This window comes from Pimephales promelas, chromosome 14 (genome assembly GCF_988280905.1).
Source record: "Pimephales promelas chromosome 14, fPimPro1.hap1.1, whole genome shotgun sequence".
NCBI classification, from domain to species: Eukaryota; Metazoa; Chordata; class Actinopteri; order Cypriniformes; family Leuciscidae; genus Pimephales; species Pimephales promelas.
The window spans coordinates 22,267,636-22,284,749 of NC_142782.1; the positions used below are offsets into that span (position 1 = coordinate 22,267,636).

The 17,114-nt window shown below is 39.5% G+C and overlaps 1 protein-coding gene across 1 annotated transcript in view; it reads left to right on the plus strand.

Moving 5' to 3' along the window:
* The first annotated feature begins 2,558 nt into the window (after positions 1 to 2,558).
* Positions 2,559 to 17,114, plus strand: part of prex1 (phosphatidylinositol-3,4,5-trisphosphate-dependent Rac exchange factor 1) — an 81,434-nt gene continuing 66,878 nt past the window's right edge. Inside the window, exon 1 of the mRNA XM_039678334.2 lies at positions 2,559 to 3,169. Within this exon, the coding sequence (XP_039534268.1) occupies positions 3,026 to 3,169 (144 nt within the window). The 5' untranslated portion in view covers positions 2,559 to 3,025. The remainder of the gene's footprint in view (positions 3,170 to 17,114) is intronic.

Below are 17,114 nucleotides of genomic sequence, written 5' to 3' on the forward strand. Positions count from 1 at the left end.
CTCTGTGTATCAGAACAAACAATCTATCATTTACTCACCCTCATGTCGTTCCAGTATGACTTTCTTTCTTCTGCAAAACACAAAAGAAAATAGGAAATTTTGAAGAATCTTTGTAAACAAACAGTTTTAATTGTAGCCTATATAGAAAATAAACTGAGATATTAATGAAAATAGCTTATTTTACAGCTGGGTGCCATGTGCGTAGTATAGCGCCGTTTTGTCATATAGCGTTCTATATGACGCTAAAGGATGATGATGCGTTGGAAATGACATGAGGGTGAGCAGCGATGACAGAATTTCCATTTTTTGCGTGAACTATCCCTTTAACAGCAGGGATGCCACATTCCATGTAGACAGTGAAACATGTTATATTGCATTTTCTTGGACATTAAAAATTAATTTTGTTGAACACGGGTTCCTTCCAACCATAGACGGTAAAAGAAGATTCCAACAATGATAAAAGCTGCAGTCCACAGTTTTACCTCTTAGTCGCCATCTCTGTTCGAAATCTGCAATTGCAGTCACTTGCGGAATAATCAACTTTACACGAGTTGTGCTTCGACACGGCACAGCACGCATGAATCCAATGTTTGAGGAGAGTGTGCGTTAGAGTCAGTCATTGGCGCGACGGTGTGGAGACTGTCATTCAGAATCACAGATTATTATTTTTGGAAGTATGACCATTATAACTATGCCAAACCTATATGGCGGCAGTGTAGGGAGAAGTAAAAGCCATGCAAACCAATCAGAATCCTGAGAGTCGACAAGAGAGAACTAAAATCCTGTTCCTCCCAGTTGACACGGCATCACAACGGCGTTTTCAGAAATCTCCACTTTGGCCGGAGAAGAAATAATTGTTTTCTGTGATAAAAAATGGGGTTTTCGTGTAAATGAAAGGCCAAACCGCAGGGAAATATCTGCGTTTTCTCTTCGTGTAAACGGGGCCTCCCCTTCTTTGTGTGTACAGATGTAACGTAATGACGCAAAGACATGCTCGAATTTCCCACGGAAATCCAACAGTACCACTGGAATTAAAAATATTATTACAAGCTTACCGCTTTGAATCGAGCTAAGGCAAGCAGATAGTTTTGATCACTGGCTGGTTATGTAGTTGCTAAAAAATATATATATTTTGGTTAATTTTTAACCCAAAAAAATGAAAGACTGCAGCTTTAAATTAAAGAGATATTAGTGTTCATGTCACATTTAAAAATGTATTAATAAATTGGCATATCATTTTTGTTTGTAGCAGTGCTTTGAGCTGCGTGCAAATTGCATGCTGTCTCGGTATCCATTCTTTTGAATAAGTGTTTCGCAACTGTCAAAATAGCACATTCTAGATACTATGAATGTTTGTAGTATGAGCGTAATATTGACATACATTTGTCATGTTTTCATTGTCATGTGACCTATAATTCCATCATCAGTTGTATCACTACACAGCCATTCACAACCCCTCCCCTAATACCATTGGACCTATATAGACCTAGTATGAATGTGTGTAGTAATACAACATTCGCCATTTTGTCCTTATTGCATGACCAACCAGCGTCAGTTGCGTCGCGCCACTGCCATTCATAAATCCTCTCCCGTGGCCTCATGGGATAGTAAAGTGTCCAATTGTATGCACACTTGTCAACTTTTCCCCTACTCTTTTATACTTATTTTGTTATATACTGTTTTCCACCTACTAAATAATTGGGAAGTATGTGATTTTTGCAAACGCTATGCAGATAGCACAAGGGTATTTGATGTCCTATTTACATCTGGAAGACGTATTTTTAAGAGCGTTTGCTCATCTGCAAGACGTCTATATAGAACGTTTCCTGTCAGATGTCAAATAGACGTTTATAAGATGTCAGTTTAACATGCATTCTAAATCATTACATCTTAGAGACATCTTCTAAACGTCTATTTGACATCTGCAGGAAACGTCCAATAGACGTCTTGCAGATGAGCAAACACTCTTTAAAATATGTCTTCCAGATGTAAATAGGAGATCAAACAGTCTTGTGCTATATTTGCCCTCATAGTGCCAGTAGATTTAGATTTTATACTGACAGTGACACCTGTTGGTCTGGATGCAAGAAGTTTGTTTAGGAACTGCTGTGGTTTCATGCCAAAACTGTTTGCTTGTTTTACTACAACAGGAATAATTCCTAACATTTTCATTTGATGTTGATGTTTGGTGCTGGTAGCCTTGCAAGTCATTTGATATCAACATGGCGGCACCCATTAAGAGGCTACCCGCTCCATGTAGAATTTAACTGCTTTTCATAGATATGATGTGTAGAGTCTTTATGTTAGTGAACATAATTTTAACAATTCCAAAAATTGCTAATCATTTTTTTATATATATATATATATATATAAAACTTGTAAGTAGCTAAATAAATCAGTCATGGAGGATGGAGCCAGAGATAAAAATGAACTGTATTCTCTAATCACACATTTAAAGATTGGAAGGGATCAGTTCATCAGTTCATTGAAACTGAAGACGTGATTGTTCAAGCGCTGCAACTTGCAGACGGTCCCTCAGCGACAGACACAGTTCTCTCTCTACAGCTCTCACAAGCGTCTCACTTTTCGTGTAGTGCACACTGAGCTCTCGTGAACTCGCTACTTCGGCGTTTACTGCACGGTTTTTGCCAGTGATTTCATGGTTAGCCTACTGATCGTTTCACGTGCACTCCCTGTTTCCACATCATTTGGCTCCTCTGGCCACTTTCTTCATTTATACTGCAGGCACCCGGAGGGCTACTTCTCTGAGTTACCTTTTGAACGGAAAGTGTTTTTTAATGAGGTGCAAATTGGCTTGCGGCTGACTTCGATGTTGCGCGTTGCTAGTATAACAGAAGTTTCTTCAGTTCAATATAACATTTTACCCTGCCGCATCCTGTCGCGAGGTTGCGAGCAGCGCGCGACGGATTAAATGGATTAATTACCACATCTTCATCTCAGTTTTCAAACAACTGGCATATATTTGTGTTTGTTTGGAGGCGCTTCTCTCAAAGCGGTTTTAAAAATGAGCGAGGAGGACAGTCAACAAGAAAACGGGGATGTAAGCAGCAAGGACTCGGGCCGTCAGTTTCGTCTGAGACTGTGCGTTTTGAATGAGATATTGAACACTGAACGGGATTACGTGAGAAATTTGGCATTTCTGCAGACGGTAAGTACTGGATTTAATGCAAACTCTTTTGAGTGTTGCAGTTTGGGCACCCATGTGCCTGTTTACATGTTGCAGTCGCGCGGTTATTGTTACTGTCTCGTTTACTGGCTCATAAACTGGAGATAACGGGCTCTGGTGAAGCTGTCAAGCTGTGTTTAAGTCACTGTACTGTCGTCAAGAAAGAGGAAGAGGGAGAATACGTGAACCAGGCTGTTTTTCTAAAACAAATAGTGTTGGCTAGGTTATTTTTAGTCACATTTCATAAATAACAAAACAAAGCACGGGGGACTGTTTTGTATCGGGACTTCTTGGGGGGTTTTGTTACTGATGCTTGCAAGGACGCGGATGTTTTTCCTCCAGTGGGTGTTTTAACTCGGTGTTTCCCAACATTTTTTTTTACCCCAGCCCAACCAATAAGGCTCACATTCCATCATTAATTTTGTTAAAAACACTTTTAAACACAACTCAAAGTAGAACTTATGTTGTAATGAGTGTCATCCACATACAGTAGACATTTCTACAACATGCATTACATATTGTTTTCATTCTTTAAAATAAGAGTTGAAAATCACATAAATTATAATTAGTATTCTAATTCCATAGTCTCATAGTTTTATTGGTTTAAAACAAACCCATATCAATATCATGTGCCACCTTAAACCTCTATTACTCAGTTTGGGAATCACTGTTTTAAATGTGATCTTATCCACTGCCTTTTTCTGGTCTGCAGTTTTTAGAGATGACTGAAGTGTGAGCACTCTCAAATCGAGAATCAAGAGTCTGTCACTTTTACTGCCTTTTTAATAATTCAAACAAGCTTTAACTTAAACTAGTGTATATTTCCTGGTCATGTGCCATTTCCTTTTATAAGCTCTGCCTCATAAAAACCGCAGCGACTCATGTGAGCGGTGGGGTTTTCAGGTCTTCAGGGCAATCTAGCCCGTAAACCCCCCTGTAACTTTCGAAACACTTGTTTTTTGTTTTGTATGTGGCGTGCTCATCAGCATACAATCCTGCTTTGCCCAGAGCATGTGTCTTAGTGATAACCCCCCTGCAGTCTCTATGACCCTGCACTGATAAAATATGTAAAGTAAGTAAAAAGTAAATACAGAAAGTGTTTGAAATCGCCCAATAGTGAATTGGCATACTTGACAAGTGTTTTCTTGCTCTGATTAGCATCAGATCATGACATAGCTTGCCTGGATTAGAGAATAGACAATCATAAACCTGTTCATATTCCAACCTTTCTATGCTTTCAAAACTAGTTTAGCATCAGTAAACCATGTTATTCTGTTTTTTTTTTTTTTTTGTGTGTGTGCATTTCTCACATTCCACACCAGCGCATTGTCCCTGCTCTAAAACCTCTTGATCCTGGGATAAATTTAACAGGATCAAAGGAACTGGGGAGGTTTTACAACATGCCAATGAGGGATAAGCAGCCTTACAGTTATTAAATCAGTTTTATAACAATCCATCATAATCATATTGGCCTGTTAAGCTCCCGGAGTGCAATGGCTTTGCGAGGAAGCTGCCAATTGATGACGTCGAGCCGGCTGTGGCAGTTAAAGATTTTAGTAAAAGACACTCTTTGGGGTTTTCTGAAAAGGATGGGTTCACTTGTCCTAGTTACTGTTCTTTCCCTGCATATGGGAAGAATCATAGGCCTCTCTCATCTGCTGACTCTCAGAGGGTTTTATCTCCCTAGCGGTGTGTCTGATGTTATCTGATCTGGAAGCATTAAGTGAAGCGGGACCAATCAAATTAGTCCCTGCAGATGCACCTGACGGCCTCTCGTCAAGATGTGTTGACGTAGGTGAAGCGAAGCGGACGGTGGTGCATCAGGTGAAAGGGAGAGAAAGCCACTTTGTCATTCATCATCTCTGACTTTTTTTCACTCTCAGTGTGAAAAACAAAGCTTTGCTTGATCAATATCAAAGACGTCTGCCTTTTAACTCATGGCTGGCTAGGTGGTCTTTATGTTCTTTTGTCAGCAGCACACACTGTCATGCCAAATATCACTTGCTGCCACACTCTCTTGGGAGACTGATAATTGCCTCATGAATTTGTTTAGATATTTATGTAAGATTCCCAGATAACTTTTAATAGACTGTAAGGTTTCAGGACTGTGAATTTGTTGCTCCTCGAGTGGCTCTTTTTGCGTTTGTTTATCTGTGGAATTCCACAAGGACTCTCAAGCAGATATTACAAAGGGTATTGTCATCGCTTCAAACGAATAAACCAGGCTGTAATTTCCAAGAATGTCCGGCAGAACTAGAGATTCCCATAAGAGTCCTTTTTAGGGCCAATTTTGTAACGTCTTTTCTGTTACATTTAGAATTTTTGATCAGAGATGACAAAACGTGTGAAGGATTAAGAGTTCGGGTTAGAAAAACATTCTATCCAGAAGCACATATTAAAAGCTTCCACTTTGATGATGACATGCTTTGTAATGTCTAGTGAAAGTCCGTCTTGCATCTATTTCAGGTGGCACTTTGGGGAGGGGGTGTGTCTTAGAAATTGAGTCAACTTCATTAGGTGTTCCTGTGAGTAATATTTATGTTAAAATATAATGGTATTTTTTTTGGATAAAGAAAAGCATTTGACAAATGCTTTTTGCATTTTAAAAGTTGCATTTTAAGATAATTAATTATTTCATTAAACCATGAATTAAATGTATTTGCTTATTAAAAGTTTATTTTGATTATTGTTATATAGCGGTTTTAAATGTCTATTCATTTGTCCATTCAAAACTGCATTTATATACAATTTTACATTTGTATTATTAAATTAATAATTTATTACTACATTTTATTTTTAAGTGGGACTCATGGGAAAATTGATCAGATGTTTTTAATGTTTTTGAAAAAGTTTCTTAGGCTCACCAATGCTGCATTTATTTAAAAGAAAATACAAAAAAAATGTGATTTTGAAATGTAATGCAATCTAAATTTTCAGCATCATTACTCCAGTCTTGACTGTCCGTCTCATAATCCTTCAGAAATCATTCTTATATGCAGATTTTGGTGACATTTCTTATTGATATCAATATTTAGAACAGTTGTGCTGCTTAATTTTTTGTGTGGAATCCATGATTAAAAAAATCAGTAGTCTTTGATGAACAGAAAGTTCAAAAGAACAGTGCTTATTTGAAATATAGGCAAATTTTTTTTGTAACATTAATAATATATTATTTACGGTCACTTTTGATCAATTTAATGTATCCTTGCCACCCAGAAAAAAATATCCTAAAATAATAGTTCTGTAGTGCAAATATTTATAAAGCATAGGTGGCAATTTTTTACTTATAGTCAGGGAGCCAAAGTCTCAAAAATGGGTTGAACCTGACATGGTCTGCCATACTTTTTATTTGTGTTTTTTCTGTTAACTTTGACCCTAAGAACAAATAATTGGAGGGTCTGCTCTGCCGGAAATATCGCGAAAAAAAATTGTGGCCATTTTAGTGTACGCACCCTTTATTTTTTATCAGAAAAATGTGAAAAATTATTTTTTTCATCAAATTCTTAGTGGGTTGGGTAGGTTCTTAATAAATGCATTCCAGATACACAGAACACATGTGCAGACAACATCCACTGAAAAAATAATTCTTAAAACACATTTCTACATGATTTCGCATCAATTTAATGCAAAAAAACAGGCGTTTTTTCACTTATTTTCCACTATTTTCATCTTTACTTCATTGGCACTCAACTATTCCCTTAAGTTATGACATCAGGCAATATGCCATTCTTTTCACCAAACACTATACTCATTACACAGAAAAAATTATAAAAATCCAAACAAAATCAATGGATCTGTGATGATTTCACTACTAGTTGGCGATCAACAGGCTCAGAATTTCAATAGAATTTTAGACTACTCTCAAAATTCTTAAAAACATGCTGGATATTTAGCATCATGGCTCACTTACAAACACACACACACACACACACGCACACAAATGATCTTAGTAATTTTTATGAGTTTGGAACAACCAACCAATGGTTACCAACGGTTACCAACAGACTTCGAAGCTGCTCATCATTGTCTGTGGTAAGTGATAGTGACTAATATACCGGTAGGTCTGCCCCAGAGTTTTGGGAAAAGAATGGTAATATGGATACTGTAATTGTAATTAACTGAAAGGACCACACCAGTCTTCAAACAATAATATTTCTGATGATTCCTCATCCCAAACATATCCCTGTAGCAGCAGCATTCATTCTCTACTAGTTTACTTAGCTAGCTTTAGCCGTTTTAGCTAATGTCGGTGGTTTCTTTAAACGGCATTACTCCTCACAGGTATGGGGTAGAGAGTAGAGACTTACTTTTTTTAAATGCTTAGGATATTATTCTCTAATAGAGGTATGTGTCCTATATGTTCAATAAGCTTCAACCGGAAGTTGAGAAATTGCCAAAATTTCAACTGGACTTGTTAGGTAAAGAAATAGATATGAGAATAAATGCTGATACGTTTGGAGCGAGGAATCATTGGAAATAAACTTGTATGAAGCCTGGTGTGGTCCTTGAAGTGTTTTTCATGTCAGACAGATAGTAGGCTAGTAAGGATAACTAAAGGCTACATTAAACGTTAGCTGCCATTAGCATTTAGCTTCATGGCTAGTTGTTACATTGCGGTTTAGAAAGTTTAGCTAGTTAGCTTGTGGCATGAATGGCCACACAGACAAAAAAAACAATATATAGCTATATTGGATATCAGACTGTACACAATAATGAACAATACAAATGTTCTGTAAAATGTAAACATACTATATAGTATGCATAGTTTGTTTTTGTTTTTACACTATATAGAGTGAGTGATTTGTCAAAAGCTAGTTAGCTAGTAGTAATAATAATAATTCATTTTATTTGTTGGGAGTCTTTCAAGACACTCAAGGACACCTTACAAAAAGTAAAAAGTAAAATTTTGAATTGATATGAAATCTGATTGGAAACCAATGAATGTTCCCTAAAACTGGAGTAATATGCTCATTCAACAGTGTTTGTGTAATGATCCGAGCTGCTGAATTCTGAACCATCTGAAGTTTATCAATACAGGATGACACTCAGACTCTTAACCTGAGAAGAAAGAAAGATAACAGAGTCGGCGATAGTAAGTGTAAAACTTCCACAATTCTGCAGTTTTGATTGAGTACCTACTATTAAAATTTTAGTTCCCTTTCAGTCGATCACGTGCGGCGTAACATCGACGTGACAATGTAATCGGGACCACTTCAGGGATCGCATCACGTGCCCCACTCCGCAGCGTAGGTATAGCAGCTTCGAAATCCGTTGGTAACCGTTGGTTGGTTGTTCCAAACTCATATAAATTACTAAGATCATGTGTGTGTGTGTGTGTGTGTGTGTGTGTGTTTGTAAGTGAGCCATGATGCTAAATATCCAGCTTGTTTTTAAGAATTTTGAGAGTAGTCTAAAATTCTATTGAAATTCTGAGCCTGTTGATCGCCAACTAGTAGTGAAATCATCACAGATCACACATTGTCTTTCACTTAGGAGCCGAGCTTTCGTCTGACTGAGTTCTGCAGACTGGTGCAATGTTTAAGATTCTAGAAAAGCAAGACTCTGTATCCACTGCTGGTGTGACTGTGCGATCAGTGGTGGCCTCAAGGATTTTTACAGCATTGCTTGTGTGTGTGTGTGTCGGTCTTGGTGGTCGTTCCTCTTTGAGAGTGTACCCCGATTACACCACGGCTATCCTTGGGTACTTTGACACAGAATTTTTGTGTTTTCACTAAAAGAGCAACAGGATGTTTCAGGATGTCTTTCCGCTCGTGCGTTTATGGATGCGGTCATTCCCTGGCGCCAGCAGATGGTCACAATAGTTCCTTTTCGTGTTGGGCATTCAGCACACTGAGGCAACTTTTGTGAATAGTTCATGTTTTCATTGCGGGAATATGACTATGACTGTGCTGAGATTGAGACTTGCTTACCTCAAGGGAGGTGCAGTCCCCTCGCCTATGTCCCGATCTAGCTTTTATTTTGGACCTCAAAATAAACCTACTTTTGTGCATGGTCAGGGTGATCTGAGGGTGATCTGAGGATTAATGTGAGGACTTCCCCGCTGAGGCAATCTCCTTGGGTCCCTCACACCTTACAAGCGCTGCAACAACCAGCCATGTCCTTTGGGGCTCTGCTTGATGATCAGATGTCGATCACAGCATTGTAGGGGGAGCTTCAGTCCTCTGGAGATGAGGATTCGGCTGTGTTGCCCCCTTCGAAGGAAACCGCACGTTCCATTGGTCAGGCGATGTCCACCTTGGTGGTCCAGGAGCACCACCTTTGGCTCAACCTGGCCGATATGAGGGACACCATTAAGAATCGGTTCCTGGATGCCCCTCTGTCCCAGGTTTGGTTATTCGGCGACGTGGTTGACAGCTTTGCCCCATCCGTTCACTGGTCGCAGACCCTCCATCCGCTCGTCACTGAGGTCGACCTCCTGGGGCATCCCCCGCTCCTGTGAAGCCCCAGCAGCAGCCACCATCCAGGCCTCAGTGTGGACCCCACAGGTTTATCTGTTTGCCGCCCCGGACAATTCTCACTACCAGTCGTTCTATTCTCTGACCGAGGGGACCCTCGGCATGGATGCTCTGGCACACAGCTGGTCCCCGGACCTACGCAAGTATGCGTTTCCCCCAGTGAGCCTTCTTGCACAGACATTGTGCAAGGTCAGGAAGGACGAGGAGCAGGTCTTGTTAGTTGCGCTGTATTGGTCCAACCGGATCTGGTTCCTGGAACTGGTGCTCCTCGCAACAGCCCCTCCCTGGCCCAGGATCTGCTCTCTCAGAGATGGGCCACCCTATGGCACCAGCATCCAGACCTGAATGCCATATTCCTCGTTACAGCTTTGAGGGATGAATTCCATAAATACTTGGAAAGCCATGGAGTTCACAATGTTACCTCATACATATCAGTCCTTTATTGCCCACCTTAGAAGGCACTTTGAAGTAGGTGGTATTTTTAAAATAATGGTTGTGCCACAGAAAGTATGTTCTATTTGCTCAGCATAAATGAATGTTGGCCACATGCTCTCAAAGTTGAAGGAACTTAAGGAGAAAACGGAAGAGGCAGACTATGAAGAAGAAATACTCATTTACAGTTATCTGATGCTTTTATCCAAAGCGACTTACAAGTGCTATATATGTCAGAGGTCGCACGCCTCTGGAGCAACTAGGGGTTAAGTGTCTTGCTCAGGGACACATTGGTGTCTCGCAGTGGATTCAAACCAGGGTTTCTCAACCCAAAGGCATGTGCCTTATCCACTGCACCATCACCACCCTAATACTCTGCATACTTCTTGCAGAATATGAAGAAGAATGTGAGTTGACACCATAGTCTCTTCCTACAACACTGCAACTAGAATACGGAAGGAACTCCAGGACCAACCTAAGCAGGCCCTGAAGGAAGCAAGACAAGCCAGAACAGCTCAAGCCAGAGGAAGTCACCAGATCGCTGGCAGTATGACTGAAGACCCAACACTGCAGCAAGATATCATACCTGGAGGCATCCCAAAGATTGAGCTGTTATACCACCTGACATGGATCATAACAGATGCATCTCCAGAGTTAGGTGAAGACGACCGGGTGAAAGTTAGTCTTAAGCAGCAAGAACAAGTTCTCAACCTTGCCCAGGATGTCTGCCAAGCAGTTGCCAAGATCCCAACACCGAAACACGTTGGGATAGCCGTTAAGGAAACCAGAAGTCAACCGTGTCACTCCTAAATAGATTTAGGAACAGCATCAGCTACAAAGAAGTACATATATTTTACAACAATGGCAGTTGAAGAGCAGACAACTAGGGATGGTGCCTTCATACCAATGAACCTGAAGGTTTGACGATTCACACAGTTTGATAAACTTAACTTCCCAGAGTACACAAAGGATGGACGAACACTGCATGGCAGTTCATTCCAAGCATTTACCATCCCAGATACCATCCCCGCAACTGTGATAAGCTATGGTCCCATCTTCCCCAAGTCACCAACAAACTATTGGAGGACTTGGAACCAAATTGCACTGCTCCTACATGGAAATCATTCCAACATTTCTCATCCCAGATACCATCCCTGCAACTGTGATCAACTGTGGTCCCTTCTTCCCCAAGGCACCAACAAACCACATCTGATCATCACTGAGCGGGGTGGTTATGGCGCAGTGGATAAGACAAATGCCTTTGGTGTGAGAGACCGGGGTTCGAATCCACTGTGAGACACCAATGTGTCCTTGAGCAAGACACTTAACCCTTAGTTTCTCCAGAGGTGTGTGACCTCTGACATATATAGCAATTGTAAGTCACTTTGGATAAAAAGCATCAGCTAAATGAATAAATGTAAATGATCAATTCACTCCTCTTTTTTCATCTACTATTCTTCTCTCTTGTTCAGTCCACTCCTGTCCTCTTCACTCTAATCTCCTCATTCTACTCTTCCCTTCTGTTCAATCCTCCACTCCTCTTTACAGTCCTTTCCAATCGTCTGCTGACTTCTCTTCTCGTTACCTTTTCCTCCACAGCAAACCCAATAAGATCAGAACCAAATCTGCCAATGGAAAATATTGTGCATTCGGGTGAAAGAAATCTAGATGTTTGACACTAGGTAACTAGCTTTTGACAAATCACTCACTCTATACTGTACAGTATTATATACAAAAAACAAACTATGCATACTATATAGTATGTTTACATTTTACTGAACATTTGTACTGTTCAGTATTGTGTACAATCTGATATCCAATATAGCTATATATTGTTTTTTTGTGTCTGTGTGGCCATTCGTGCACAAGCTAACTAGCTAAACTTTCTAAATCTGAATGTAACAACTAGCCATGTTGCTAATTGCTAATGGCAACTAACGTTTAATGTAGCCTTTAGTTATCCTTACTAGCCTACTATCTGTCTGACATGAAAAACACTTCAAGGACCACACCAGGCTTCATACAAGTTTATTTCCAATGATTCCTCGCTCCAAACTTATCAGCATTTATTCTCATATCTATTTCTTTACCTAACAAGTCCAGTTGAAATTTTGGCAATTTCTCAACTTCCGGTTGAAGCTTATTGAACATATAGGACACATACCTCTATTAGAGAATAATATCCTAAGCATTTAAAAAAAGTAAGTCTCTACTCTCTACCCCATACCTGTGAGGAGTAATGCCGTTTAAAGAAACCACCGACATTAGCTAAAACGGCTAAAGCTAGCTAAGTAAACTAGTAGAGAATGAATGCTGCTGCTACAGGGATATGTTTGGGATGAGGAATCATCAGAAATATTATTGTTTGAAGACTGGTGTGGTCCTTTCAGTTAATTACAATTACAGTATCCATATTACCATTCTTTTCCCAAAACTCTGGGGCAGACCTACCGGTATATTAGTCACTATCACTTACCACAGACAATGATGAGCAGCTTCGAAGTCTGTTGGTAACCGTTGGTAACCATTGGTTGGTTGTTCCAAACTCATAAAAATTACTAAGATCATGTGTGTGCGTGTGTGTGTGTGTGTGTTTGTAAGTGAGCCATGATGCTAAATATCCAGCATGTTTTTAAGAATTTTGAGAGTAGTCTAAAATTCTATTGAAATTCTGAGCCTGTTGATCGCCAACTAGTAGTGAAATCATCACAGATCCATTGATTTTGTTTGGATTTTTATAATTTTTTCTGTGTAATGAGTATAGTGTTTGGTGAAAAGAATGGCATATTGCCTGATGTCATAACTTAAGGGAATAGTTGATTGCCAATGAAGTAAAGATGAAAATAGTGGAAAATAAGTGAAAAAACGCCTGTTTTTTTGCATTAAATTGATGCGAAATCATGTAGAAATGTGTTTTATGAATTATTTTTTCAGTGGATGTTGTCCGCACATGTGTTCTGTGTATCTGGAATGCATTTATTGAGAACCTACCCAACCCACTGAGGATTTGATGAAAAAAATAATTTTTCACATTTTTCTGATAAAAAATAAAGGGTGCGTACACTAAAATGGCCACATTTTTTTTTCGCGATATTTCCGGCAGAGCAGACCCTCTAATTATTTGTTCTTAGGGTCAAAGTTAACAGAAAAAACACAAATAAAAAGTATGGCAGACCATGTCAGGTTCAACCCATTTTATAGAGCTTTTGAGACTTTGGCTCCCCGACTATTAATTATGAATTTTTATTTTATTATTATTCATTTGAAGGCAAAAAGAAAGCAAGCTGTTGTTGCACCAAACATGTATTTGTCTACAGCAGAGCCCAATATAGTAAATCCTTTATAGCAACGTCCCACTGAACTGAATTCCAAGGAAAGTTTCCCTGATGCAACCTGAGGGTCTTGCTCAGGGGCAAAAAAGTAGAAGCTTGTGATTCAATTAACAGTTATTATTCAATTATTCAATTTCAGTTCCTAAATGTAAAAGCCTCTGTGTTTGCATATGACCAGTCCGAGGATCCGTTTCCTGTGTTGGGTTGGGATCCGTGCCCCTTCTGATGTCTTTACTGCCAGTCCAGCTGTTGTTAGTTCGTGTGGTGTGGCCCAGCTGGGCTCCTAAAGAAAAGAGACTGTTCAGCCAAACAGGATGACATGAATGTATGGAGGAGCAGGGAGAGGAAGTCAACCTGATGCTTCCTGCTTCCCGATGATGTCTCTGTCTGAGTCCTTACAGGAGGGAAGCATATGCAAGCGTAAGCTTTCTGCGTTATAAATAGTTTTATAGAACTGATCCGCTGGGCACACGTCTGTGCCCGCCAAACTATGGAAACTATCCTTGTCTTAGATAAACTGCTTCATTTGATGAACTATAGACAGTTGTGAATTATATTCAAAGGTTATATTGAGCCTATATTAATGCCCAAATAGAGGTTGTCCGATACAGGGCTAAGATCTCTGCATCGGCAAAGCGTAGACGAAAGTTAAGATTCGTTGCTGAGCATTTTGAATGTTAAACGCTTGTCTGCTGACTCTCGTAGACCCTCCGGATGCTCAGCTGTAATGATGATCATCATCAGTAGTGGCAGCGGTGCCACCTGTACTGAAACAGCTCTCGCTGTGACTGCCACAGTCTCTGCTGATTACGCCCCTCTATCCTATAAAGTGTGAGATTAGCACTGTCTTAAAGTTGTGACAAGTCATGCGTTATAAGCCATGGCACAGAGGCACAAGTCAGCACCAGGAATTTCAGGAATCTGAGCTCAATTAGTTAAGTAGATCTTTTCTTGTGTCCAAGAATCTGATAGCAAACAAACCCTGGGATAATGTTGCTAATTATGGCTTCCTTTTTAATGCTAATGAGTGACTGGTTTTGTTGAGGGGGTTGAGTTTCCTCATGTTTTACTCTGATAACATATCGCTCTGAGATACAAAAGTGCTTTTGTAGTTGTCTGAGTTGTTTCTGATGACTCTTCTGATTTTTGTAACATCCAAGGACTTCTATAATATTTGGAAAATAACTTATAGCATCCCCATTCATCTCAATGGCAGTTGCTCAGATATGAACTAATTTTGAATTAGTCACCTGAGCCGTAAATAATGTGACTTATCATTCGAGAACCGCAGGACAATGACAACACTGATTGGCACAGTCCCAACAAAAGTCCCTTTCACTAGAAAAATATGTCCATTTCACCCTTTTAAGAGTCCTCCAAAATAAAGTTTAAACATTTGGGTTCTGAATATTTTAAACATTTTAATGTCTTTGCTCACAGGCTGCATTTATTACAGTAAAAACTGTATTGTAAAATAATATTATTAATTTTTAATAGTGATGCACAATATATCGGCCACCATATCGGTATCGGCCGATATCGGTTCATTTTAATGTTATCGGCCCAATAGAAAAATTTGTCTGATATATTAAAGCCAATAAATAGTGTATTATCTCCTTCAGTTGAGACTCTTCAGATGCGTACTGTTCAACATAATGGCTTTGAATTGCTTGAAATATGATTTGAATCACTTCACAAAAGGAAAATATGGTTCAGTCTGTCATATCGGTTACATTTAATTATAATAAGAACATCATAATTGTGTGTTTGGGACGTGGCTTTTACTGGTGAGGCTTTTGTTTTTGTATTCAGGCTCTCAAAAATTACACACAAATTTGGATTTATATTTATCGGCCAATATATTGGTTATCGGCTTTCAAAAATAAAGAATTATCGGTATAGGCCAAATTGTTCATATCGGTGCATGCCTAATTTTTAAATGACTATTTTCTATTTTTAATATTATTTCAAAAGGAATTTATTCCCATAATGGCAAATTTCAGCAGGCATTTCCATCTGAAATCATTCTAATATGCTGATATTTCATATTTATTTATGTGTACAAAGATTCTGGACCACTGCTAGTTCATCATACATCATACTCGCATTGCAGAATCAATCATTTGCTGCTTGATGTAAGAAATAGAGCTTTATTATGTGGCAGATCATCAATGTTGCATGTTTTTCATGTTCAGGATGGTTTTGTGTTAATGTTTTGTAGGAGGACATCTTAAGTCATCAGCAGTGAAAGGGAGGATCTTGTACAAAATAATCAGCAAAACTAGCAAAACTAATCCCCCGTGGCCTTTTGTGGTCTGACAGATATTGTGAGTAAGAACGTCTGCTGATGTTCTCTGTGATATTCAGTATTTTAAGCCAGTTGGAATGGCTGAGTTGAAAGTCAAACTTAGATATCCTAGATAAAGTCGACCGATAGGTGAGTCACTGTAAGGTCCCAAGCACAGCATGAAACTGATAAAGTCGTCTGTGTTCCTGACCGCTCTGCCAGGGGCCTCTGAGGTGTTAATGAAATGTGTGTTTATTCAGATATCAAAGACAGAGAAACATGTAACCAGCCGATGGTGTAATTGCGTCACCTGCGTTTACTAGCTGGATTCACACCTCTAATTTAATCACATCTACCTGGCCAGGCGCCATGTTACAAATACTTATGTGGATAAGGCATGCTTGTTGGCACCTTCTCATCTTTTGCAAACAAGCAGACAGCAAACAAAGCCATGTGTTAGGGATTATGAACACTATCAGACGGAGGAGAGGTATGCAGACCACAGGCATATGGGATAAGGCTCTTAGCAGATGTTCCCAAAATGTTCAATAAACTTCAGATTGTGGCTTGCAGCACTTGCATAACTCCACTTTGAGCAGGTTTAAAGCTTGTTTTTTTGTTCTTGGATGTTTAATTATTCAGGTGATGAGGATTTTATGTGCCCGTTTTTTTTTCCTTGGATTTTTCTGTGGGATGGTGGCCGTGATTGTTTACTTGAATTAGCTACAATGCTAGTGTTTCCTTTCCTCACTCTCTCTTGTCAATAGCCTTAATTTGTGACTTGACCCCATCACAAACATTGCTATGCAGCTCTAGACAATAGCAGCCTACTTGAGAAGCATGTTTTGCAAAGAAAAGGACAGCAGTAAATAGAAGGCCGCACATTGCCACATCGACCCTTGACCCCTTTGACCAGGAGAGCTCTGAGGAATTCCTCAGTTGTCCTGAGGGAATTACCCCTGTGGTTTGTAGCCAGAGGCTAGCCGTAATGTCATGACTCTTGAGATTTTTTGGGGGTGAGATCTCTTTAGATCTATGGCTTTTCCAGTTGCTCCTGAAAGAGAAGAAATATGAACGTCTGATGTTAACTTATTCCGCTTACCTCATCCTTGGACAAACAAAGGAGCGTGCAGTATTGATGGATGTGGGCTTTGTCAGATTGACTGATTGGAACTGAATTATTTACTCGAGTCCTAAAGAACACTTGGAAATGGAATTAGTCTGGTTAGGTTGATATAATGCCTATTTAAACAGTGAAGGCATTCATTTGGTTAAATTAATAGATTTATTTGGGATCTTTACTTAAGTAGTTTCACATTTTTCCTGTAGCTCAAACAATAGAGCGTTGGTCCTTGAAACACGGGTTCGATTCCCAGGGAAAGCAAGAACTGATAAGAAAA